Raw genomic sequence first — 26,621 nt, forward strand, 5'->3', positions numbered from 1 at the left:
CTGGCAAGAACTTTGTTATGATCATTTATTCATGGAGTCACTCTACAGTTTCGTCAGTTCACCACATTTCAATTCTATATACTACAGTATCACAGTGAAAAAATGCCTAACAAACAAACTAAAAGTTTAGTGACATTGCAAACTACCAAGACTTGACTTGACGTGAAGCGCCAAGACTGGTCACGAGTGTAACATTGTCACCAAAAAGGAGGAAACCTCTTTGATAGCCGTTTTTTGAGAGCATGCAGCTACTCTTCTTACTCCTTTCGGGAATTCTCTGGCTAATTCCGAAAAAATCAGTTATTTTAGCCTTTATCGCATTTACATTTTGGAATTTTGTCTCAGTTTATTTCAAAGACTCTTGTAGTTTTAAGCAAATTCACAGAAAGGTGCAATCTGATCCCATATTTTATTGCATTCAGATTTACTAGTGCATAAAAATTACAAAAGTACATTTTGCATTGTCATACTTTTACCTTTAAGTCTGATTATCCATTCGATATATTTTATGTATTTCGTTTTGTAGGTTAATTAGGTTTAGTTAGTCACACACGACCCCTCAAGCATGTAATGCTTTTATTCCGTTGATCGTGTTTAAATAAAGGATCTTACTTACTTACTTACTTACTTACTTACCGATGCTTACTTGCGGGGACCATATATCGCTACCTGCACTCTGGGGACACCGACTTCCAGTATAGCTAATACCAAAAGAGAGAGTGCATTTTAATGTACTCCCAACAAGGGAACATCCAGAGCCATTATATTATAAAAATTGTAAATCGCTAACTGTGGGGACAAATACTCAATGTAATTATGGGGACTGCTTATAAAGTTCTTCGTTGTGGGGACTCGAAAATGTTCAGTCCACGATGTACTTATGAAAACTTACAAGGAAATCAAATTGATGGGACTGATGGAATACTTTTTTTTAGGATAAGCGAGGGTAGGCTAACCTTTCACCGGAACTTACCGATGCTTACTTGCGGGGACCATATATCGCTACCTGCACTCTGGGGACACCGACTTCCAGTATAGGACTCCCCTCTGACTACTTAACGGGAATTTTAATTCTTGCTAAACTTATGGGGACATGATAGTACACGACTACTTACTTACTTACTTACTTACTTACTTACTTACTTACTTACTTACTTACTTACTACTGATAGCAATATAAATGTCCTTAGTTTATAACAAATTTGGAGACTATCAAGAAAGCCACACAAATATGTCCTCCTAAGAGCCAAAGTTCTTGTTTTGCTTACTGGATTAAATCTACTGCTGTTTTGACGTTCTCGTTGAATTTTAAACTCCCTAATTAGTCTGTTTATTTGTTTGTTTTTTTTTGTTTTTAGTGACGGGGGGTAGTTTTGTTTGACCAATTTGCTCGCCCCCCTCCCCCAGTTGTTTTAGCCTTGCTACGGGCCTGAACATTCATTGAGTTGTATTTACATTTTCTTTTTCTTTTTTAATATCGATGTAGACTCTGTAAATGGAGTGTGCATGTCTCTCGAATCTCTGTAACTGATCGAATACCAAACCCTAGTTCTCACTCGTGCGATAGCACAAACAAAAGCATATGAAAAATCGCATATGGGATGAGCACAAGACCAAGAAAAAGAGACTTTCATCCTTAAGCTTGTGCTTGTGCTTGTTCTTATTTCAGGGGTACTTGCAAAGTTATCTCACAAGTTTAACCAGGATGTAATAAAGTATAAACAGAACCTGACAAGCATAACAAAGAACTTATCCCAACGGCGTTCGCGTCTGTTTCCTTGCGCTTATCGCGGAGTGGATAACGTCCTTGCGTTGATTGTTGTGCATATATATATATGCTTATGCCTATCTTACAAGAGTACCGTAATTCGGGTCAATAGTTGACCTTCTCACCAATGACTCAGAAACCAAATGTAGTTTCCAATGAGCCACTCATCTCAGTACATATTTTCATTAACTTCGTTATCGTTCTGTGTTTTCTTTGATTAATAAACGTTTTGCCTTGAAGTAGCAGAAATCATCATTGTGTATCACTTTCAAGGAAGACAGTTTCAGTTTCACAGAGCTGAACATTAAATTTTGTCCTTTGTCGTTATTTTTGTGGTTTCGAACAATTGACAACTTCCTGACGAGCAAGCCATTTGTTTATGAGAAATGTTCTCTCTTCTGACAAAGTTTCCCATGCGCTCTGAGCTTTTTGGAGACCAGCAGTTCCACTCCTGACAACTGCACTGGAAGGCTTCATACCAATCGGCTTTGTTTTGATCCCATCTGGGGATCGCTTCTTACCCATTGCGGGCGATACTTGGTCGCTGACAACCGATGCACTTTTGGGTTTGATTCGCTTGTCAAAGGTCATATTCACTTTCCGCTCTAGTGCAGGTGATTGGGGTGCTGAATTCACTTGAGGCTCTGTCTCCTCACACTTACCTGTAAGACTTTCTTTACATCTTATCGATGAACAGTAGTAGTTGTCAGATTTCTGTACCGGTAATGAATCTACAGTGTTACTCCGGACCAGAACATGCCTGGGAACCGCCCATGACCTCCGCTGAGGACGAGCAGGACCTTTACTGGATTGTGCAGTGACTAGGTCTCGTGTATTCCGCTCTTGTCCTTGCACCATTGTTGAAGAAAGTTTGTCAAATTTAAATTTGCTGTTGCCATGTTCAGGTATCGGTGCAAAACATAACTTGCCGTGAACAGAAGATAGATTTCGGCGACTCTTGTCTGAACAATAAAGACCAAGTTTTCTCTCCTCGTCGTCTAATTCTTCAACGTCCTGTGAGACATTCGGTTTCAAACGAAGGTTTTTAAAAGAAAGTAAAATAGCCTTCATTTGCGGGGACATCGGCAGCTTATCCATACTGATTGCAATTTGCAAACTGTGAGATTTAAATTCCTCCGTCGTTGAAATGCTCTTGTCCTTTATATTACAATGCTGAATGTTTATTTAACTGAAACTAATCAAACAGCAATGATATAAGCTTGGACAACACACTTGCTGCTTAATTGCTGCTTGATAAAGGTCATGAAGATTGTCATATTAATCCCGGACAATTATCTGCAAGTTGCTATAAGAAAATGCGTCATTGAATCATCATGAACAATTAATCACACCACTAAAGTAAGTGGTGCAGTGTGATGTCCAAAAAAAGAAGTGGAGCATTATCTTTTCTACTGCGATGTCAGTTTGTTTCTTTACAAGACTAAAACCAAAAGTGATCAAATTAGTTGACATAGCGAGTCTTACTTCTCTGTGTAGTAAGAAGCCTCAAAAGACGTCAGACCATGATCAAAACAGCTCAGCCTAGCAGTATATATATTATAATCCATGTTTCACCTTCCCCCTTCATACTCAGAGCGTATCTATACTTGCAATATGATGGGAAATCTTTGTGGTTATTCCTTTCTTGCAAGAGATTAAACAAACAAATCTACTACTACAGATTAGGCTGAATGGCTAATAAGTATGTCTACTTTTTCATCCCAGTCCGGTTTTCTCCACCAAATTCCACGGCAATCAAAATTCACTTGACACATTAAAACATTATTCAGAAACAGCTGCAGCAGTAACAACCTGACTAGAGCAACAGCAGGGATTTTTTGACTCTATCGCTGACCGGCTTGGCCAGATGTGGGAATACTTGGCACTGAACTCAAGACAGTGCATGCGTACCAAGGAGTTTAATTTCTTCATTCTTAGAAGCGATTTCGCTTCTTGGCAGAGCGAAAAATGCATCGCCAACAATCTTTGCTCTTGTCCCAGCTTTCACGTGACCATTAGATCTAGAGAGCCATTAAATCTTTTCCCATCCTCCATAGTGGCTGAGCTCTCGCTTGACAAATTAATTAATTAATTAATACCTTGGTCAGTGTTCAGAGAGGTTTTCCTTTGCTGTTTTAAAGTTTCGCGAGTTCGTCCTTTTATGTACTGGAGGAAAAAATGTCTGATCTCTGTTACAAGGTGTCTTGGGGAAGCTTGGAGAAGAGCCCCCAACCATTTTATTTTCCACACTTTCAAGTTGTGGTAGGCTTCTCATTACCATCTTCACAGAATAGAAACTAAACTTGACAATTGAAGTTCTTATAATGTAACATTAATTGTTCGTTTGTTTTTATATTTTACTTGTAGCTACTCTACTCAATGAAAGAGGATGCTATATGAATGGATACCATGTATAATTAAAGCAAATGTATGTCTATGTCTAATTTAGTTGCAAAACTCTTTGAGCACCTACTACATTTCTCTTAATAACTTTTTGTATTATTCCCACAAAAGAACCTAGCATGCGTACACTACATACACTGTAAGGAGGAAAATATTATACACTTAATGTATGGTCCCGAGGGAAAACAGTTAGTTTTGTTTTCCCGAGAGTCCTGATGTTTCCTGAGACGAAGTCGAGGGAAACATCAGGACTCGAGGGAACACAAGACAAACTAGTTTCCCGAGGGACCATACATTAAGTGCTTTGTTATATATTTAGACTTTCCCTTCAACAATCACAACAAAACAAGCAAACAAAGAACTGAGAGGACAACAACCGCGGAATTGTATCCCGGTCCTGATACATTTGTATTTGATCTGGGGCACGTGACCAAGAATCAACCAATGACAGTGCTTGTTTTAATTTGTTGAGTGAAAGTCTAGATCTATAACAAATATATATTGCTTTAAATAACACAATTTTTATTTGTAACACAACAACATACATTATGAGCAAACTCAACTAATACCCATTGCCATTCAATTTTCCTCTGTAATTCTACAGAGTTGGGCGTCTTAAAAAAACGTTTTACAAGTGTATAGATAATATTTTGTGTATAAAAAGAGAAGATCTAGTCTGCGTTTTTGGGCGTTTGTCAGCTTGCATTTTTCGTCTTTTACATGGAAAAGAATCTGTTCATTCAGGGGAGTAAGATTTAAGTTACTCACATCATTGAACCTATTCAAGATATCAGTACACATTAAAAGGAGGAAAATTACAAGTTGGTTGTGTGAGTTTGTGGCTATGAAATGGATATGAATGTTACTCTCTGTCTCCTTAACGGATTAGTTTCAACTGAATAACGCAAAGTTTTTAAATAAAGACCTTAAGTGCGAGTACGAGTTTTTTCAATAGAGAAAGAGTGCGCGTGCGTGAACCGGTGTCATTTTGGTGGGAAAACGATATATAACCGTCGTCATTTTACTACGGGTTTTTGTGAGAATGGCGTGGTGGCTAAAACTGATTTCATCTATTGGAATCACAAACAAGGACTCAACTATCATCATTCAAAACAACTGCGTCAAGGTCTTCACTCACAAAGAGTAAAATGAAGCTTCCTGGGATCTATCTCTTCAAGCACTTCCCTAAAAACTTGAAGTCAAATCTCGCACTCGTATTAGAGTCTAAAGGTCTCTAGTCACCTTACTGCTGATGGTGTTTTGTCACACATGATTGTGCAAACATGAAATTCTGAATCCGTTTAGCAATCTTAAAGAAACCTGCTGTTCTCAAACTTTGAAACTGAAACAACAAGGAAGTTAAGCTGATCAAATATACGACATGAAGCTGTTCCGGTTATAAGAGATTGCATGTTTTATACATTAAAAATCGTTCAGTTCTTAATGCCGTATTTTTACCTTTCAACTATTTGTAATACAAGAAAGATATGTTAAAATTAAGAACTGGGCTTAGGGTAGAGTAAAAATATACACAAATTGAAACCAAGGGAAGAGCACTTTCGATGACCTCCCCTCCCCCCCCCCCCCCCCCCTTTTCAGTGAAAAGAAACACCAATGTCATTTGTACCGTCCAGATTCTCATTAATTTTTCATTCTTTCTTTCTTCTTTCATTCAAGTTCAGGTACTGAAATTGGTGTGATTTTGGCCTTCTGAAATCCAACTGTGTCATTTTCCCGCTTACAAAATTCAAAGTTCTCAATGCCTGAATATGACATGTCACTCTCACGCCACTCTGAAGTGTTGTTTTGTTCACTGGTCACGTGGTCTATAGTTTTTCTGGGAATACATCCGGGACACAGAGGGTGGCATTTCTGTTCTTCGATGGCTGTCATGATGGAATTGAGTACGCTTGAGACAATGCACAAGACAAAAATGTAATAAAAAGCTAAGATGCTTTTGATAACCAAAACCTGACGACTGCCTTGCATTCTGTGAAGAATTTCATCTTGGACTTCGTAATTACCAGTGCTATTGATAAATAAATGTTTGATCCTTTGGGATTTTTTAGGAATGTAGTCACCAAAACCTATTGTAGAAGATGAGATAAAGGTGAAATATACACCTTCCATGAATGTCCAGCCGAAAAGATGGCTCACCAAGGTGCTATTTACCACCATTAAGCAAATCATAAATAAAAACAAGATGGCAGCACTTTTAGCGTGTACGTGTTTTGGCTCCTTCCTCTTTAAAAGTTTCTTTTCAGTCTTCCTTACAAGTGCATTGACCCATTTGGCTATGAGCTCGCCCATGGAACTTAACGCGAGCAGTGTCACAGGAATCCCAAGCAATGCAACGAAGATGCACAAAATCCGACCTGTGGTTGTCTGGGGAGTGATGTAACCATAACCTGTAAACATTTATCAAAGCAGAAAGTAACTTGTAACTTTGTTACAAAATTATTTCGAACGTAATAACCGAAAAGTGAATCCTCTGTACGATCCAACAGGGGTTTTTTTTGTACTAGTCTCCTGGGAGATGAATTCTTTAACCTAAATGTGAAAGCAAACGAGCTTTCAGCTGTTGCTAAATTCTTTGTGTTGGAATGTTAGATAGAAAACGAGGCTCTAACTTTCAAGCATATCTAAATGGTCATACGAACTCAGGCTCAAACAAATCTTTTTCACGATCCAGATAACTTTCACGATTGGCTATTGCTGTCGTATGTTTTCCTTCCACACGCTGGAGAAGGGAAGGGCTAGTCCTCTACTTAAGCTATATACGCATCCGCGCGCTTAAGTGTATGGTTTTTGAGCCAGTTTGGTCTGAAAACAGGTATGAATTTTAGAGGCCCCGTTTGAAACGTGGTATTTGAAAATTTGGTCTGAAAAAGGGTGAGGGTTTAGAGAACCGCGCCGCACATCCGTACCGAAAATTCTGAGGAGTATCTAGTTCCCCGGGGTTTATTATTATTATTATTATTATTATTATTATTATTATTATTATTATTATTATTATTATTATTATTATTATTCGCAATGTTAACTGTTTTAAATGACCGATAATAATCCGCTTATTTTTTTAATAACAGTTGTTTTTTTTCGTCATCAAGGACCGTATTTTCCAAATATATTTTTAGTGATAATGCATTGAATTGTAAATAGGTTTCTAATAGTTCTTTTTTGTACTTTTACTTTGTAAATATCGATTTTGCGCGGAATATTTCAATAGTTTAATTATTATTATGATTATTATGATTATTATGATTATTATGATTATTATTATTATTATTATTATTATTATTATTATTATTATTATTATTATTATTATTATTTTTGCCTCACCTACAGTAGATACCGTTTGTATGACAAAGTCCATTGCATCACCGTAGTTCCACTGTGGCTTAGGTTCACTCAAGGCTTCATACGCTACTTTGGAAAAGTTGTTAAACTCCTCGATGGACATGTTGTATCTTGATGCCATGGAGTCGTACAGAGAGCGTAACATCTGGTATTTTACTTTAATATCATTCTCTTCCATTTCCTCCACCAAACAAACAGCCAAGAACTCAGAGATACCAATAACAGGAACCTAAGAATTCGAAGAAGCAACTTTTTAATCAGCGGATCCATATACCACACCAGTAAAGCTGTATTCTTCAGATCTTCCAGAAATTTCTATTCTGCAACTAAAGTGAGATCTTTTGGTTCATCATATTTCTGCAAACTTGCCCACAAAAGATGTTGTTATCCGTAACTGTGGACACTTACCAAAACATTTGCTGACATTGAAAACAATTTTGGAGTTCACTTTTTGACCTCATTCTTTTAACCAATGCGTTTGATTCCAGACGGAATTCAAGATTCAGACCAATTTAGGACAAATCGTGATTGAGTTGGAGGTTGGAAAAGTGTGTTCAAATTCAAAATAATTGTTAAATTATTGAAATTTTTACAAATTTTAAGTTATAAATTTTTAGTAGAGTGAATCTTTCGTGGCCCGTTTAAATTATCGGCCGCAACAAGGATTCAAATACACTGGCATAAGTTTTGATAACTACTTTTTCAATAAAAAATCAACCTAACAAACAAAGACACATAAAAACGCTTTCGACACGATCTAAATTAACTTTGTCAATATCATCTGCGCTACAATGTTAAGACTTAAAAGTCCTAGTTAACATTTCTCAGGAGATCATGATACTGTCTTATACTCCTTATATTATTTGCGAAAGTAAAACCCTGTGCCTTGATCTTGTTATTCAGTGCAGTCAAAGTTTCCTTGGGCGCAGCTTTTTTCCCTTAAATTCTTTAAAGGCAGACGGAATTGTCCAGCTTTTTGAAGGGCTCATTTTTTGGAAATGTTTACTAAATCCCTGTCGCTGATGATAATCATATAGGCGACCAAAAGGGAACAAGCTTAATGAAGTCATGAAGAAGGCGAAACCTATTGCAACTAGCTCCAATGTAAATCATATTCTGTACTTACCAGTTTCGGTCCTGACGCGTTTTACTACCAACCAACAGCGCAAGAAATAAGGTTCAAACACCTGTTACGTTTCTCTTAATAATATTTTGAGGACCAATGCATGTTCATCAACATCCACAAAAGAACCGAATATGAGTGCACTGGACACACAGTGTACGTAAACAAAAAAAAGTTACACATTATTTTTAATCAGGTTGCAGCTTGTAATTAAGGATACGAATATTATTATTTTAAACTGAACACAGAAGTCTTGCTAACACACTTCTAAGGTTTTATTTTATTTTTATTTTTTTTTTTACCTTAGATTGAAAGACTGTGCCATTCTATCTTTTCAGCAATCTTGCTGAATTTAGAGAAACCAGCAATTCTTAATCTTGGAACAGGTATAAAGAAGGAAAATTGAAATGTGAATCTGAACCAATATATGACTTTAATGACCAGTTGTTAATTTAAAAGATTGCACGCCTGGATTTTTTACGCCATAAATCTACGAGTAAAGTAATTCCGATTGCTTCATCTCTTTATTCTCTTTCAACAATTTTAATTAAAAAAAAGCAAACATATTCTTATGAGGAGACAAGAATAAGAACTGGGCCGGAGGGAGAAAAAAAATATTTTACAACAACAAAAATAGCCAGTTATTGAAAAAAAGGTAACCAATAGCAACAGCACTATTCAAAGCACGTTATCGGTTAACAGAGCTATAGTTATTGGTTGACCTCAAATATTCTCCATTTTTCTCTTTTTTCATTTAAGCTTGATTACTGAAATTGATGCCACGTTTTTCTTCTGGGATCCAAAATTTCCCATTCTTAAAAACGTCATATCAATGTTACTCTGTTCTTTTCTGTTCTGGACCCGGTTGTCCAAAGCCCGATTACATTAATCCTGAGTTAACGTGAACTTGATTCGATTTTAATAACTAATCAACAAAGATTTTTCCAAAACATTTCTCTCCTTCAGTTTTGACTTTGCCATTAACTAACTATTAGCTTTTAAATATAACTTTAACGAGCGAGATGAATAGCTCGGTTATCTGTTAATCGGAGATTAGCGTTAATCGGCTTTCGAACAACCGTTCTCCAGAGAGTTGTTTTGGGTATTGTCCGAGTAACAGAAGAATGCATTTGGGACACCGATGATGGAATTTAGTACGCTTGAGACAAACGCAAGCCTAACATGAAAAATACTTTTGTGGACATTGAATAAGTGACGCTACCCTTCCCAAATGTTTCAGTATCAGTGTCGTGATTTCGTCAGAGGTGGCAATAGACAACAGGTTTCTAAAAGCATTCTAGCATTTTAAAAAGCTTTGAACTGATTAAAAACGTACCTTATTACTATAGCTCCCTTATACAGGGCTATTCTGTCATCTGATTGGATTCAGCGCTAACATTGGTAATAGATGACGTGGCTGCTTGAGGAGTGATGTAACAATAACCTGCAGTATGCACGATGTTTGTCACATTAACCTAGTTTAATGGTCTAGTTCCATCGAATCTCCTGTAGCTCGATGATAGAGCTTCCAAACTAGTTATCTGAAGGTCCGGAGCTTCGAATCCTGATAGGAGCACTCGGATTTCCTTTTTCTAAGTACGCATGTATCACTCACTGAAAACATAGAGCCATCATTTATAATTATTCACCAACCTGCAAACAGTTGCGAACAAAGACACTGAATTGGGACCCGCTCTGGTAAAGCAAATCATGAATAATAAGGGACTTCAAATTCAAATGCATTGGAAGTCAGTTGAGCTGAAAATTAGTTTCATAAAAGGACCAGCAATGGTTGCTATTCCATGAACTGTATTTGTTTCTATTCCTTTCTTTACTGTTTGTATACATTTGGCCAACTTATGGTGTATTTTTCAAAATTTCTTATCAATTTTTTTCTCGATTGTTTTGGACCAATGTAGGAAATTTAACATTTTGCTAAAAAAAAGCTTGAGTATACTCGTAGGAACCTTACAAGGGAGTGAATGAGAAAGTTTTTTTAACAAGCTTACTAACTTGTTATCATCTGTTTTTATAACAAAACAATATTAACTGGTTTTGTGGTCGTTGTGTTTATAATTTGGTTGCCGTAGAGGAAATTCTTTTACTGATACCGTAATTTTTTCATCTAATCGCAGAGCTTTTTTGAATGTGAGAATCTCCAACCATTAATGGTCTTGTTGTGTATCCGGTTAAACCTAACTTCACAGAGGATATTTAATAATGATGACAACTTTTGATCATTTCTTTCTTTCTTATTTCGTTTAAATTTCGTAGTTGTTTACCTTCCACTATGATGTACTTCCTTTAGCTTTCACTGTGATTGCCCTTAGATGTAGTGCTTCTACAGCTTTATTTCTGTACTTTGCAAGTTAAATTTAAGAAAAAACTGACATTTTGTTCTTAAAATGATTTGTAAATAATTTGTATATTACAATTTGTAAATTTTAATATACGTCAAGTAAATACATACTTTTAGTTTTGGAGATAAGTGTATATTTTGTATCTATATGTTATTGATTTAGCGTGAGGACCGTTTTGGGAAAATATATCTCGAGTTAATCTTTTTTTTTTTTGCAAGTTTATGGGCGAGGTCCATAAACTCCAAAAAAAAGGACAAGACCAATATTTTCCTAATACGGACCGAACAACCTGGTTCAATGAAGTTTTTATTATACAGACTTTCCGGCTTGTTTCTTTCTCGTCCGCGTGAAAACTTGTTTATGTTCAAGCAGTGCGAGAAAAAGTGCAATAAAGTAAAAACTCCGACTTGATGGTATGAACAGTTCATACTTTATAAGCTTAATTCAAAACATTTTTGCCTTCTTTTTTTGTCAAAATTGAAACACTTTCGCTCAGGGAGCGAATCAGAATGTTCCTTTTTAGCGCGGACCAGTTCAGCTATACAATAATCCATGTTATCATTCTCTATTCGGCCCGAGTAGTATTGAGTTTAGCAGTCTTTGTCTAACGCACATGTCATTTACATGTAGTTTCTCGCTTAAGTTCTGTCTCTGACAATGATGATACATTTTCTTTCCTCTGGAATCCAAAATTTTCCATGCCCAAATATGTTATGTCAGTATCACGCTGTTCTGGAATGTTGTCTCTGTCATTGCTAGAGATGTCCCTGGTTTTTCTTGGAATACATCCGCGACACGGCTTGGGAAATTTACTTTCTTCAATGGCCGCCACGATAGAGTTTAACACACTTAAGACAATGCACAAGCACAAAATGAGGTAAAATGTGTAGAATATGCCAGTAAAAAATGCAAAACGTGGTTTCGCTCCGACAGCAGTTTCCTTTTTCGCTTCATAATTTCGTGAGATGTTGATAGATAATTTCCTTATTCTTTGGGATTTGACAGGTACGTAGTCTCCAAAACCAATGGTGGTTAATGTTATAAACCAGAAATACACTCCTTCAACCAGGCTCCAATTGAAAACAGGCATCATCAGCGAGCCATTAACCACGATGAGCAAGGCCATTAATGACACTAGGAACACAGCACTTTTTGTCTGCATTCGGTTTGGTTCAGGCCTCTTCAGAAGTTTCGACTCAAACTTCTCAATGACTTTGTTGACACCTTTGGTTATAAGTTCGCCGATGGATTTGAACGCGAGCATTGTGACTGGGATCCCTAGTAAACCAACGAAGATGGACAATAACTGGCCATTAGATGTTTGAGGAGTGATGAACCCATAACCTGTGAAGAAAAGTACGCAAAAGACTAATGATTCTACGGTTTAATGTTTGCAGGAAAGACGAGAGTATGGCAAAGGCAACAATCAGTAGGCTGAGTAAGTTGACCGTATCATTTCCTCAATTTCTTCAAGGCTACACGTTATTTCCATTAAAGAAATTTGAATGGGCGGTGTCGCGAGGACTATCCCAGCTTTCGGTAAAAGTTAAAGCCTTCTCAAAATTTAAATTTTAATACCTTGTTCCTACTCGCTTTAAGGTCACCGTTAAGATGAAATGAATTTCATGAATTTTGAAAGAAAGCTCCATAAACTGACAATCTATTGTTTTTGCTTTTTTCTGGGTTAAAAAGTAAAAAGCAAATGAAACCTCTGGTGTTTACATATAATAATAATAATAATAATAATAATAATAATAATAATAATAATAATAATAATAATAGTAATAATGATAATAATAATAATAATAATAATAATAATAATAATGACAATGACAATGACAATGACAATAACAATAACAATAATAATAATAATAATACTAATAATAACAAGAAGAAGAAGAAGAAGAAGAAGAAGAAGAAGAAGAGGAAGAAGAAGAAGAAGAAGAAGAAGAAGAAGAAGAAGAAGAAGAAGAAGAAGAAGAAAAAGAAGAAGAAGAAGAAGATATTTATTCAGGATAACTGCATCAGTTTTAAAGAAACCTGCTGTCGATGCAGGTCCTGTTGTTAAAAACTAAAAAGATAAAAAGACCAACAAAAACTGATCTAAAAAACTTAAAAAGTTTCCTTATTAAGTTTGTTGTGGCAAATGCTGATCATAAGTCGTATAGATAGCAACAATAATGTAATTAAAAATTGAAAAGAAAAAAGGAAAAGGCTAAAAATTCTTATAAATATCCTAACTTAAAACATTTTAAGATTAATAAAAGTCCTCTTCCTTTTATAAAAGTAGGATTGCTGTGTGCAAGTAAGATTAACTTTTAAAAATCTTAAAATCATACTGCATGTGCTTTGATTTATGCCAGATTCTGTTTGCTGAATGTTGCCCTTGGAAACAGCTAAGTTTTACCCCATAGAATGAGATACTACTTTCTTTCATGTGACATGCTGACGACAAACCTACGATACGAAATTAAACCTATAACTTGTCGCAACAAGACGACAAGTAAAATGTCATAGGATTTCGGAATATGAGAAAAAATCCTGCAACAACCTTGAGTGTAGCTAAACAATTTTGAATGACTAGCTTTCTACTTTATTATTATTATTATTATTATTATTATTATTATTATTATTATTATTATTATTATTATTATTAGCGGAGCTCCACGCGCCGAAGGCGCGGCACGGAGCCCCATAGCTTAGAGAATTTGGTAACCCGTGAAAGCGAAAAATTTTGGTTTGGTTATGACGTCACTTGTCCACCCGTACGACCGTCCGTCCGACCGTACGCAATCCCACAATGCTAATGCGCCCGTGTTTGTTTGGCGGGAAGTTGCATGGCGAGGTGCTTTACAACAGAAATGATAAAGAACACAAAATAAAAAGTCAATTTATATGTTTTCGTTGGATATGTTGACAAACGTAGAAAGAAGAGAAAGAGAGAGTAAAAGAAATCAGTAAAGCGGGGACGATTAAGCAAAGTTCAACGTGAAAGCGAGCGATAGATAGCAAGTTAGAGCAGGCCGGCCGGAAAAGTAAGTTTAAAGGAGCCTCACATTTGTCTATATCATCCGTTTGTGATCAGTTATGGCAACTTTCAGAACTCTAAAATACCTTTACAAAGACACTTTAATCGCTTTCGATATCACTAATATTCGAGGAGAAGTTAATTTTTGAAAAATATATTTCGTGGCCGTGTTTTTTATTTGCACCTTGCGGCTCTCATGTGATTGTAAACATACGCAAGTTTCAAAGTTCTTAAATAATTCTACCAAACGCCAAAGAGTATTTTTCTGTATTCTCCTTTTGTTAACGTTTATTTAGAGACTAGAATTATTAATAATTATTAAATTCTCAGCCTCGGATATTGCATTTCTAGCGTTCTGATTGGTTCATTAAATCTCGGTTATCAGCTCATATACAGTAGTTTGACCTTATATGGAAAACGAATGACCCAGGTGTCGTTAAAGTAATTTTTTTTTCGGCGGGACGCGAAAGTTTCTTCGGAAATATGTAGAAAAAAAAAAAGAAAGAAATACCAAACAATGCCATCTCAATATAACAACAATAAAAGCCACAAAGTTCGATATGACACTATTTAATGGTACGTTTCTCTGAAGTTTCCTTTAAAATCTTCAAAATTGCAAGATTTTACGATTTTTAAATCACATAACAACAACAATAACAACCGGTTACCTTTAAAAATTTCATGATGGCTTGCAAATCCTGGCGGTAATCGAAGAAATTTGTTAGGAAGAGCTTTATGCCTGCCTTTATGTTTTTACGCATTTACGAGGACTTCAGGAAAAGTTCATCTATGAAATCCGTACGAGCGGCGGCCATAATGTTCATTTCCGTCGCTCGGCACCACTCAGCAAAACATTTGCACAAATGTGCACAGCTCTTACGCTTCTCAAATAAGCTTGAAGTTTAAAATCTTGCACTGAATGCTTGTCTCAGTGAGGTTGTACCTCGTACACTTTGATTTGCCCGAAGTGTTTTAAATCGTCCGCGAGAAATTCAGTTCAGCATGAAAAAAGCCGTCCTTGCCCTGATCTCTTCCTTCGCTCGGCACCACACATCAGAACATTTGCTCAAATGTACACAACTATTACGCTTCTCGATGAGCTGGAACTTCAAAAGCACTTGAATGCTAGTCGTAAATTTAAACGTTTCTTGAATTTTAGACGTCCGACTGTGTCCGATTTTCTTCGCTTTCGATTTTTCATTCAACTCAGTTTGCAAAGAGCTGCGCATGTCATGTGATCATTACGTTTCGCGCGCTTTGGTCGGAGGTTACCTCAACATCCGGTCGTTTTAATTTGAAGGAAATTTTTTCTTAAAATATAAAAATTCAGTAAACTTCAACAGCAATATCCAAACGCGGAGAATTTAATAAAACAATTATTCCATTCGCGCTTGTTGGATATGAGATTAGTTATAGCCAACTCAGCGCTTCGCGCCTCGTTGGCTATTTACCATCTCATATCCAACCCGGTAGTAGGTTGAGCTTGGGGCCAATCACCCCTTCTTGTAAAAAGTAACAGATTACGGAAACCTTAAATTCTCGAATCAATGAGTGTTATCTCGGGAGTAGTACAACGACTTGCCAAACTCCAGAAGATGAATACATCAAATGGGACGACGGTGGTATGACGGGTACACGCCCAATCCGAAAGGAAGCCTGTACTCTGATCAAGTCATTTGCTAACCCCAAAAAGATGCTCCGCATAGGAAATTGGAATGTTAGGACAATGTACAGCGTGGGAAAAACAGCCCAAGTAGTTAGGGAGATGCAAAGGTACAACCTGGATATCCTGGGCATTAGCGAATGCCGATGGTCTGGCTCTGGACGGCTCAAGACACGGACTGGCGAAACTATTCTGTACTCGGGAAGAGATGATAACATACACCAAAGTGGCGTTGCACTTGTGATGACCAAACAAACCGCTGGTTGCTTAGAGAGCTGGATGCCAGTTAGTGATAGAATTATGACTGCACGATTCACATCAAGATTCATTAAAACGACAGTGGTTCAAGTATATGCACCAACGAATGAGGCGGATGAAGAGACAAAGGATAGCTTTTATGATATGTTACAGAGGGTTACTGACGAGATTCCGAGGCATGACATGATTATGATGATGGGCGACTGGAACGCTAAGATCGGGGCTAAGCAGGAAGGGGAAAATGGTGTGGTGGGACGGCATGGGTTTGGAGATGAGCGGTCAGAAAATGGTGTTCGTTTTGTCTCCTTTTGCGCAGCTAACAACTTAGCTATTGTGTCAACAATGTTCCCACACAAGAACATCCACAAATACACTTGGACTGCTCCTAATGGGAGGGCTAGAAATCAAATTGATCATGTGGCAGTGAACGGCAAATTCAAGAGATCAGTGAGGGATACGAGATCTTATAGAGGCGCAGACTGTGGAAGTGATCACAACCTAGTTATCACAACTGCACGACTTCGTTTGCGTGGGATAGTTAGAAATACAAGGAATTCCAGGAGATATGACACAGTCAAACTGATAATACCGGAAGTAAGGCAGCAGTTTCAAATTAAGTTGAGGAACAGATTTAGCTGTTTAGCTGATGAAAGCGCAGAAGGCAATGAGCAAGACATAGAGACTCGATGGACTAATATAAAGGAAAGTTATAAGAAAACAGCTGAGGAGGTTCTAGGATACAGGAAAAAACAGAGTAAGCCCTGGATAAGCGCTGCAAGTTGGAAGAAAATTGGCGAAAGAAGATCTTGTAAAGCTAAAGTGGATTCAACCAGGTCAGAGAGACTAAAAGCAACATACAGAGACGAATTCCAAGCTAAAGACAAAGAAGTAAAAAAGCAACTAAGGAGAGATAGGAGAAATTGGATTGACCAGATTGCTAGTGACGCAGAGAAAGCAGCCAAAACGGGCAATATGAAGGCGGTGTTTGATGCTACAAGACAGCTTTGCAACAAACCAAATAGAAGAACAGACTCCATAAGGAGTAAAGAAGGCATTCTACTAACAAAAGAGGAAGAGGTAAAGAAAAGGTGGAAGGAGCATTTTGCTGAGGTTCTGAATAGACCTCCCCCCACGCGATCAGAAGTGGAGAGTGAAGCTTATGAAACACTCGAAATTGAAACGGGTCCCGCTACACATGCAGAAATCAGGACAGCTATACAACAATTGAAGAATGGAAAGGCTGGTGGTGTTGATGGCGTGACAACAGAACTGATGAAGGCAGATATTGAAACTACAGTAGCTGTGTTGTACAAATTGCTTTTGAAGATCTGGGAAAGTGAAAGAGTACCTAATGACTGGAGATGCGGGCTGATCATTCGCCTCCCCAAGAAGGGAAATCTCATGGAATGTGGTAACTGGAGAGGAATAACACTGCTACCTGTGGCCGCAAAAGTATTAGGCAAAGTGATTATCACAAGAATTAGGGACGCTGTTGACACCAGACTTAGACAAGAACAGGCAGGGTTTAGGAGAGGAAGGGGGACAGTTGAACAGATATTCATTCTGAGAAACATCATTGAACAAGTAATTGAATGGAATGCCAACTTGTATGTTTGTTTTGTGGATTTTGAGAAAGCTTTTGATAGCATTGACAGAGGTATTTTATGGGGAATAATGGGAGAGTACGGTATCCCATCAAAATTGATCACGATGGTAAAGGCAATGTATGAACAGAGCAAATGTGCTGTTGTAGATGGTTCTGGAAGTTACGACTGGTTTGATGTAAGGACAGGGGTGAAACAGGGCTGTTACATGTCTGGTTTTCTCTTTCTTCTTGTGATTGATTGGGTCATGAGAAGGACTCTTGAAGGAAGGCAAACTGGAATAAGATGGCAATTCACGGGCAAGTTAGAGGATTTAGACTTTGCTGATGATGTGGCTCTTGTTGCAAGCAGGATAGTGGACATGCAAACGAAGCTAGAAAATCTTAACACAAACGGGAAGAAGACTGGGCTGAAGATTAACCTGGGAAAAACAGTGGTAATGAAATGGAATGTCAATCCTGGATTAAAGATCCATCTGGAAGGAAGTGACATCGAAGAGGTTGAGAAGTTTGTTTATCTTGGTGCCACAGTAACATCAACTGGTGGTGCAGGTGAAGATATAAGCGCCAGGCTAGGGAAAGCTCAAGCAGCCTTCTGCAACTTAAAGAACATCTGGAGGAACAGCCAACTCAGCATTAACACCAAGTTGAAGATTTTTAGATCCAATGTATTGGCTGTCCTACTCTATGGTTGCGAAACTTGGCGAATAATCAAAAGCGACGAGAACAACCTTAATGTCTTCCTCCACAAGAGCATACGACGCATTCTGAAAATTTACTGGCCCATGAAAGTATCCAATGAAGAGATAAGGTCAAAGACGAATATGGAGGAGATCTCCCATCAGATAAAGCGAAGACGCTGGAAAATGATCGGGCATATACTAAGGATGAAGGCAAATGAGAACCCAAGAATAGCTCTAACCTGGACACCAGAAGGAAAACGTAGGAGAGGTAGACCCAGAGAGACATGGAGAAGAACAGTTGAGAAGGAAAGAGGAGAACTTGGGTTCAATGGATGGACGGAAGTAAGTAACTGTGCCAGAAACCGTGACACTTGGAGAGAAAGAACGCAAGGCCCCATTTCCCTTAAAAGGAAAAGGACCAAATGATGATGATCCAACGCGCGCTCATGGAATAATTGTTAATTAGGAGCAGAATGGGCATAGTTTTGAATTTCCAAACATATTTCCCCGGGAGCTATTTTAATAACTTGCTGTCGCAAAAAATACCATGTTTACGTAATTCCGACGGCCGTTTAAAAAGATCATTTGTAAATTAAAATAATTTCTTCCAGGCAAAAATCGATAATTTATTATGCTACGTGTTTCAAGCTTTACACAGATACTTTAATCGTTTATTAAATTCTCGATACCTTTGATATTCGTATAGAAATTAATTTTTGAACATTTTGTTTCATGACCTTTTTTTTTTTTCATTCGCTCCGCACGGCTCTCATGTGTTTGTAAACACACACAAGTTTAAAAGCTCTGAAATAATTGTACCAAAAGCCAAAGACTATTTTCCTGTACTCTCCATTTGTTAACGTTTATTTAGATACTAGAACTATTACTATAGGAGCAGAATTGACACAGTTTTGAATTTCCAAACATTTTTCCCCAGGAGCTACCTTGCTCTCGCAGAAAATATCATCTTTACGTGATTCGACGGCCGTTTACAGGTCATTTGTATACAAAAATGCTTTCTTCCAGGCAACAATCGATAATTTTTCTTTATGGTACGTGTTTAAGGCTTTACTGACAGATGCTTCAATCGTCAATTACAGTGCGACGCACTGTAAATTCTCGATACCATCGATATTTGTGTAGAAATTATAAATCAGTTTTGAAAAATATTTTTTCGTGGTCGTGTTGTTTTCACGGCACCACACGGTTCTCGTGTGTTTATAACCGCACGCAAGTTTAAAAGCTCTAAAATAATTCTACCAAACACCAAAGACTATTTTCCAATATTTTCCATTCGTTAACGTTTATATAGAGACTAGAATTATTGCTATAGGAGCAGAATTGACACAGTTTTGAATTTCCAAACATTTTCCCCGAGTCGCTCAGTTGCTCAGTACACAAAAAATATCATCATGACGTGTAATTCGACGGTCGTTTACAAATCATTTGTAAACGAAAATGCTTTCTTCCAGGCAACAATCGATGTTTTTTCTTTATGTTATGTGCTTCAAGCTTTACACATTTTACCCGTGATACCACCAATATTCGCAGAGAAATTATTTTTTGAACATTTTGTTTTTGAGCTGTGTACATGCAATGCATTTGCGCCGCTCTGCCTTCATGCACTTGGACTGTATTAACACGCACAAGTTTTTTTTAAAAACGCTCTGACTAGTGTTAAAATTTTTGTAAGGTCCAGAATTATTTTAGTAGGAGCGATATTAACTGAGTTATGATTTTTCAAACATTTTTATCCGAGCGCCAAATAAGTCTGGGAGCCCTGTTAAGCAACGACGACGGTAGCAACAACATTTGAACAAAAACAATCACTCCGCAATTAAATTTTGATACATTTCTTTGCCGTCCTCCGCAAAACAACAACGTGAAATGACCTAATTTAAGGAATTTGTGGAGAACATGAGCAAACGACGGTGAATTTTTCTTTCTCTGTTAACTTGAACGCAACTCCTACCAATTTAGGCAACTTGCTAGCTGTTTACTAGTCTAATGCGTTTCTGAGCAACAATCAATGTTTTTTTCTTTATTTTACGTGTTTCAAGCTTTAAAAATATACTTCAATCGCTTTGATAGGATTTATATTCGTAGAGAAACTAATTTTTGAAAATTTTGTTTCGGGGCAGTTTCGTTCGCACCGCACGGTTCTCATTCAGTTGTAAACACACTCAAGATCTGTGCCAAGCAACCAAGAGTGATTTCCCCGTGTTCTCCTTTTCTTGACCTTTATTTGAATTTCAGTAGGAGCAATATCGACTGAGTTGTAAATTTTACAGATGTAACGAAGAGAAAATATAAGTTTAATTCAGGAGTAAACTAACGACGATAAAACTTAATGTCAGGTTATTGTTCACCCGCGCTGTGAAGCTTCCTACCGCTTGAAAATCCGCGAAAATAGATCGATGAAAGTAGCAAACGGTGGATCTACGGAAGGAACTTACGGAGTAATTTCTTCCACTGAATTTGACCTGCTCCTTCTTCCCATCAAAAGGACACTGTTATGCTCGGTTATCATTCGTTGTAAGAAGAAGTAGCGAGGTGAAAGCACTTGTTCGCCATGACTGATTTCAGTTTCTCAGCTAAACAAATGTCCTGACCCGATAAAAGTTTTTAGCTTTGACGCAAATGATATTTTGCTGTTTCTTGTAAGACACGAAAACTTAACGTTTAGGAATTGTCTTTCTAGCTGCAGCACTTGATTTGTGGTACAAACAACTCGGCTTAAACAGTCGAACTCCAAAGAACTTGAAAGAACTCGTTGTTTTTGGACACAAAATAAAGAAACCAACGAAATGTAGAACTGGCGTGCTCAGCCAATCTGGAGCGAGTATTTTCGCCGTTCGACCTATCAGGAGTATGTAATTTTGCCCTCTGTATTACATTGTTGTTGTTATTGTTGATGGATATTTTTTGCTGCATAAGCACTAAAAATATATATAACTGCAGAAAGGATGAGGAAGTGGTAACGTTATTGCGTTCATACGCTAAGCAGATTTCTATAAATGCTATGAAAAAAATTGGAGCTCCGCTTTTAGGCTTGGCTAAATATGTATATTACTATTTTATTATGATTATTATTTTTTGCATGGCATGAGCAGCAAGCAGCAGAAGATCGTCCAAAAGGGCCTTGAGAGTCCTTGGTCACACTCCAAAATTTACTTTACTTTAGTCTAGTCCTAGATCTGTTTAGTCTTTACATAATACGAGCATTACGGATGCATCCTTCCCCGAACTTGCGAATCCGTGCGTGCATTGTGTCAAGAACAAACTGATCAACCAAATAATAATAATTTTTAAAAGTTTCTGTTGGCCACGTCCCAGCTTGCAATACGCAACTAACGTGAAGGTAGCAAAGTTTGAAGCTTTCTGATATTTCGTTTAAAGTCTGCAGTGCGTCTAATTATGTCTTGTTGTTTGTCAACCTATCTAGTATAAAGACCTACAAAGACAGGCACAAGATGGATCAGGTTATACGCCTACACGAACTATCATTCGGTCTTAAACAAACAGAACAAAAAAAAACTCGTATAAAAAGAATAAAACGCCGTCATGTGCGCGTGGTCTTACAAAATTCGTCTGACATAAGACGAACAACAAGACTCATGACCAGACTCACCGCAAATTTTCGTCTTGAGACAGATTGTGAGTCTACAGCAATGCTCTAATTTTTCAAAAAAATTTCTTACCTATGGTAGTCGAAGCTTGAAACACGAACCTCACTGCCTTGCTATAGGTCCACTGCACTTTAGGCTCGCCCAAAGCTTCATACGCTACATTAGAGAAGTTATTAAACTCCTCGATGGACATGTTGTATTTAGATGCCATGGACTCGTACAGCGAGCGTAACATCTCGTATTTTACTTCAGCATCGTTCTTTTCCGTGTACTCGACCAAAACAAATAGCCAAGAACTCAAAGAGGTGGTTATTGAAAAGACAGCGAAGCGAAGAAGCACTTTTTTGAGCAGCGGGTCCATCTGTGAGACTAGTCAAGCTGTGTCCAATGCCAATGATGAAGTAGAAGCACTGCTTCTTGAAATGGCTCAATCTTCTAGAACGCTTCAAACCTGCCGCAGCCAAAAAGTACCCTTGGGTTATACCATATATTTATTGTCTTTGCATTTCTAATGAATATAATCCGCTTCGAACGTTCCATAGAGAATAAAGTATAAATTATGGAAATGTATCTTTTAAGTCTCAGCACCAGAATTGTTTGCTTTTCTCGGGTCTACCAGTTATTCATGGGTAACGTTCTAAAATTGTATTAATACCTAACTTTTAAGATTTACGGTTTATTGTACTAGCTTGGATACGTACCCCACCATCGTCTTATAGCAAATCATTGTTTAGTCGCACTAACCCTAACCATACGGACTTACCAGCCGGCTGAGACGAAAATCTTGAATTTATTCTATGAATGCTCCGTCACAGGAAAGCGAAATGCGCTGAAAGTCAAATTTAAAGATTATGCAATGAAATACCGATTAATTACCGCAAGGTGCAAAATGGAAAGTCAATTAACTCAAGTTTAACAGCATTCATACGTTTGAGGTGGTATCTCAAACATGGCTAACCTAGCATGAATTTTTATCACCTTCATTTATTTGAGGCCAATCAAGTAGCTACTTGTAAATAAATAACACCAGGCTTGGGTGTTGTCTGAAGTAATTAGACGTTTTTAGAGAAAAAAATTATTATTCATGACAGAAACCACTGTGAATTAACAATGGCTGTGAATATTCATCTGCTCTCTTTATCTAAAAGTGTCTTGGTTTTGTAAAACACACGCAGCGATAAACCGATTCTAACGTTTCAACCAATCTAAAATAACGCCACTCCTAGGATGAGAGAAACAGCTGCCAGTAACTGCTCGGGTTCCCTAGGTTACTTTTCTTGCTTTTCTGACGTTAAGAGATGTTAGAAGAAGGCTCCATGTATGCGTAAATACAAGGAATTAAATTGAATGTTTTTCCATTCAATAAATACTCGAATTTTGGAACTTCAAATTAGCATACATTTACATAATTCAACTGGCGACAATTACGGCAAAAAACGACGATGTATTGTAACTTGTTCCAAAACAAGCTTTCATTTTCTTTTTCTTAAGAGCAACACCCAAATGTTGGTCTGGTATGATTCTTTCCACAAAGGATAAACAGCTTTTTGAACAGCATTGCAACGAAATACGTCGAAAGATGTTGTCAAAAGATTTCTAGAAAAGAAAAAACACCGACTACAAACAATACGAGACAATTAATTGAAATCTCTTTAACATTAAACTGCAGAGGGAGACAGACAAAATTATTCCTATCGTTTAGTTTTCACTTTTAATTATTAAAGAAAAAAGATTCTGTTTACTTTAGCAGCTAGGAAAATGTTTGGATAATTTTCCGTAAAGCCGACTATTTCTTGGAACATTTCAGGTGCCATGCTTTTCTTGAAATTTCGGACGTAACACTCTGACACAATACTGACTGACACTCTGACTTGCATTAATTTCCAAGTTTTCCTAAATATATATACAGATAGGCTGGTCTATCGGCGGAACTCCCACGTTCATAATAAATAAAAAAGATTTCTGTAACTTCTGATAACAATTATTCTGTGTTGCATGCTAAATGATACCTTGTGAAAAGTTAATATTCCAAGATATTCGTGTGAAACATTTAACGTGAAACAAAAACCAGAAGAAAAAGAACGTGATGGTAGCAGATCAGACAATCCTGTGGAGGTTTCTGTCAGTGTTTTTTCTCCAGCATGTCAAGCGACAAAGGAACCTGAGAGAAATACTGCGATGGGCTGCATTAAATGAATTATTTATGTTGAAGAAATCGGGAGAATTTCTTTGATGGGAGGTATCCCAAATTATTCTCTGTAAACTTGGGGGGGGGGGGGGGGTTGGGAAGCATAAGGCTGGGTATTTGTGCAGAATAATTCATATTAATAAGTTAGAAAGCTAATTGGAGTAAAGTTTAAATTTTTACTCCTATTTAACGTTCCTGTGAAAAAAATACCCGGTCTTCACTGCAAGCGAGCAAGACTTTTAAGAAATGAAAATCTCATCCAGCTGCAGCTGTGATATCTGTCAACTAGCAAGCAAGCAAGTCAGCTTGTAGGTACGCAGCGCGTACAGGTAGCAGGTACGCAGTCTGTTTAGCGCCGGTTTGTTAACAACTATATATTGAAATTACGAGCCTGATTACTCCTGAATTGTACGACACGAAGTCCTATTACCAATTAATTGTGCCAATAACAAAATGTGAGAATCTCAGTCTTGGAATATTTATTAACGTAAGAAATAGATTCCAAAGCAATTAAAATCACTGGACCAGTTAGTTTCCTCCATTTTTCTTTTCCAGTTGAAACTGGACAGCTTACCTGGTCACAATTTTTTCATTGATTTTGATTGGTTATCATTTGCCATGTAGTGAAATTTCATTGGCTAATGGCATTTACTACTTGATTTTCATTGGTTCTTTAACTGTCCGATTTGACCTGTCCGATTACAAGCTTCTAGTAATCGAGCAGGTCAGATCGGACAGTTTTGGAATTACATAGCAAAATTAAGCTATAAATATGAGCTGTTAAGACCCAATCATATTCAAGTATTTTGTTATTGACACGATTAGCGTAGTAATCGCTGCTTAGTAATTTTGACAAAAATGATCTCAAGCTGTTGCAGCTTCCGATTCAGGTTTGAATTCTGTGACAGCTTTGAAGGAGGCTGTTTTGATTGCGATAAGAACTCCACCACCACCTCGGTATGCCCGATCTGTCCTGAATATTGTAAAGCCAGAATGCATTATTTCAGAGTTGCTGATATTTTGGTTCATCCATGTCTCATTGACGCATATAACGTCAGATTTTTCGGCGTACACCAGGTCCAGGAACCGAAGGAGGTGACGCACGGATTGCCAGTTTATTGTCCTGTCTTTGTAATAACTTTTTAAGCTTCTGGCATTCATCATGAGGCAATTGATCTTACAAGCAGTCGAAACAGAAACCGGTCCAGGGTTAGGATTGATGTCACCAGACATCAAGAGGCGAAAGGTAGCATCTCAGTTGTTGTACTAACAAACGTGGCATATTTTCATTACATGGCACGGTATAAGCGTTTACTATATAGCCAAAAACAGAAAAATAGCAACGGCTTGGCTTTCACAGAGCTCTCCGATTGACGACCTGATTCCCTCAACAATGTCAACAATCCATCGAAGGAAGGAGCAATCTTTTTCGGGAAAACGGCAATAAAAATTGTAGGAATGAAATAAGGTAAAAGGAGTCCAAGACTAGCGGTACCTCCAAGACTACAGGTCGTTTGACGTTTGACCACGAGTCATCCTATCGTTTTAGCCTGTGTGCATGCTCAAACCTCAAAACGTACCACATGGAAGACAAAATGACTACATTTTCATACATATACATGGCTGAATTTCAGTTTAAGTCAGTAAGGTGGAACTGAGGTGCCAACGAAAGTGATCTGTCTCATATAGTCTAGGGGCCGACTTTTCTCTCCCTCACTGTCTTGTCGGGAACAAGGTGTAGCATAGCAGTCAAGCGTACCTGGCATACTTGTGAGAATGCCATGAACTTGTGGAATAGTTGTGAGAATGTAATTACGTGTGCTAATCTCAAGACGGTATTTAAGGCGACGCGTGCACAGATTGTGACACTTGTGTGTGTAGGTTCTATGTTGTAGGTTGTCTTGTAATTTTGAGGATATTAAATTTGTTTGCTTGGATACAACACAAGGTATCGGAAAGCAACGCGGAATCATCTCCAGCTTGAACAAGTGAACTGCGGGCCGAAATCTCCGGTAAAGTGTCTAGAAGTACCGCTGTCGGCTGTATTTTTCTCTCTTTTTCACCATTTTGATATTAAGGCTGGCAAGTCGCCCGGAGACATGATAGGGAAAGAAGCGTTTCATTCATGTCCCTTGTCATGTCCTGGTCAAATTGTCGACGGGTATTGTGTACAATTCATACCCTTTAAGCCAATTCTGGACATTAAACACGTTCCCTTGAAAATATAACATCGATAAATACATTTACGCGCAGGGACGATTGCAACCCTTAGGTGTCCAATATCAAGGGCCTGTTTCACAAGAAATTCCTCCGCGAATCAGGAGAGATTTTCGGAAAATGAATGTCAGGGAAACGAAATAATTACGGCGCAGCAGGATATTAAAATTCGGGAAATTCGAAATCTTTTCAGTGAATGTCACAGAAAAATTGGGAGGATATTCCAAATTTCCGGATGAGGGAAATTTTATGGACAAAAATGCCTGGAGAGGCCCATGTGCATCAGTTACGGCCTTTTTGAGTGGAAGAAAAGCGCCGGTCATGTTCTGTGTAAAAAA

General features: G+C 37.7%; 1 protein-coding gene and 1 pseudogene across 2 annotated transcripts; both read right to left on the minus strand.

Annotated features, from left to right (window-relative positions):
- Positions 1–5,839: 5,839 nt before the first annotated feature.
- Positions 5,840–7,801, minus strand: LOC146472628 (potassium channel subfamily K member 15-like; annotated as a pseudogene). The gene is made up of 2 exons (XR_014866537.1): positions 7,514–7,801; positions 5,840–6,579 (listed from the first exon to the last, which is right to left on the minus strand). The product of XR_014866537.1 is annotated as a potassium channel subfamily K member 15-like (transcript).
- A 3,683-nt stretch (positions 7,802–11,484) lies between these two features.
- LOC146472629 (potassium channel subfamily K member 9-like) lies at positions 11,485–22,637 on the minus strand. Its single transcript, XM_085119383.1, has 2 exons — positions 21,951–22,637; positions 11,485–12,358 (listed from the first exon to the last, which is right to left on the minus strand). The coding sequence occupies exons 1-2, from the start codon at positions 22,237–22,239 to the stop codon at positions 11,631–11,633; spliced, it is 1,017 nt and encodes a 338-aa protein (XP_084975509.1). The 5' UTR covers positions 22,240–22,637; the 3' UTR covers positions 11,485–11,630.
- Positions 22,638–26,621: the final 3,984 nt, after the last annotated feature.

This window comes from Pavona decussata, unplaced genomic scaffold (genome assembly GCF_977016875.1).
Source record: "Pavona decussata unplaced genomic scaffold, jaPavDecu1.1 SCAFFOLD_98, whole genome shotgun sequence".
NCBI classification, from domain to species: Eukaryota; Metazoa; Cnidaria; class Anthozoa; order Scleractinia; family Agariciidae; genus Pavona; species Pavona decussata.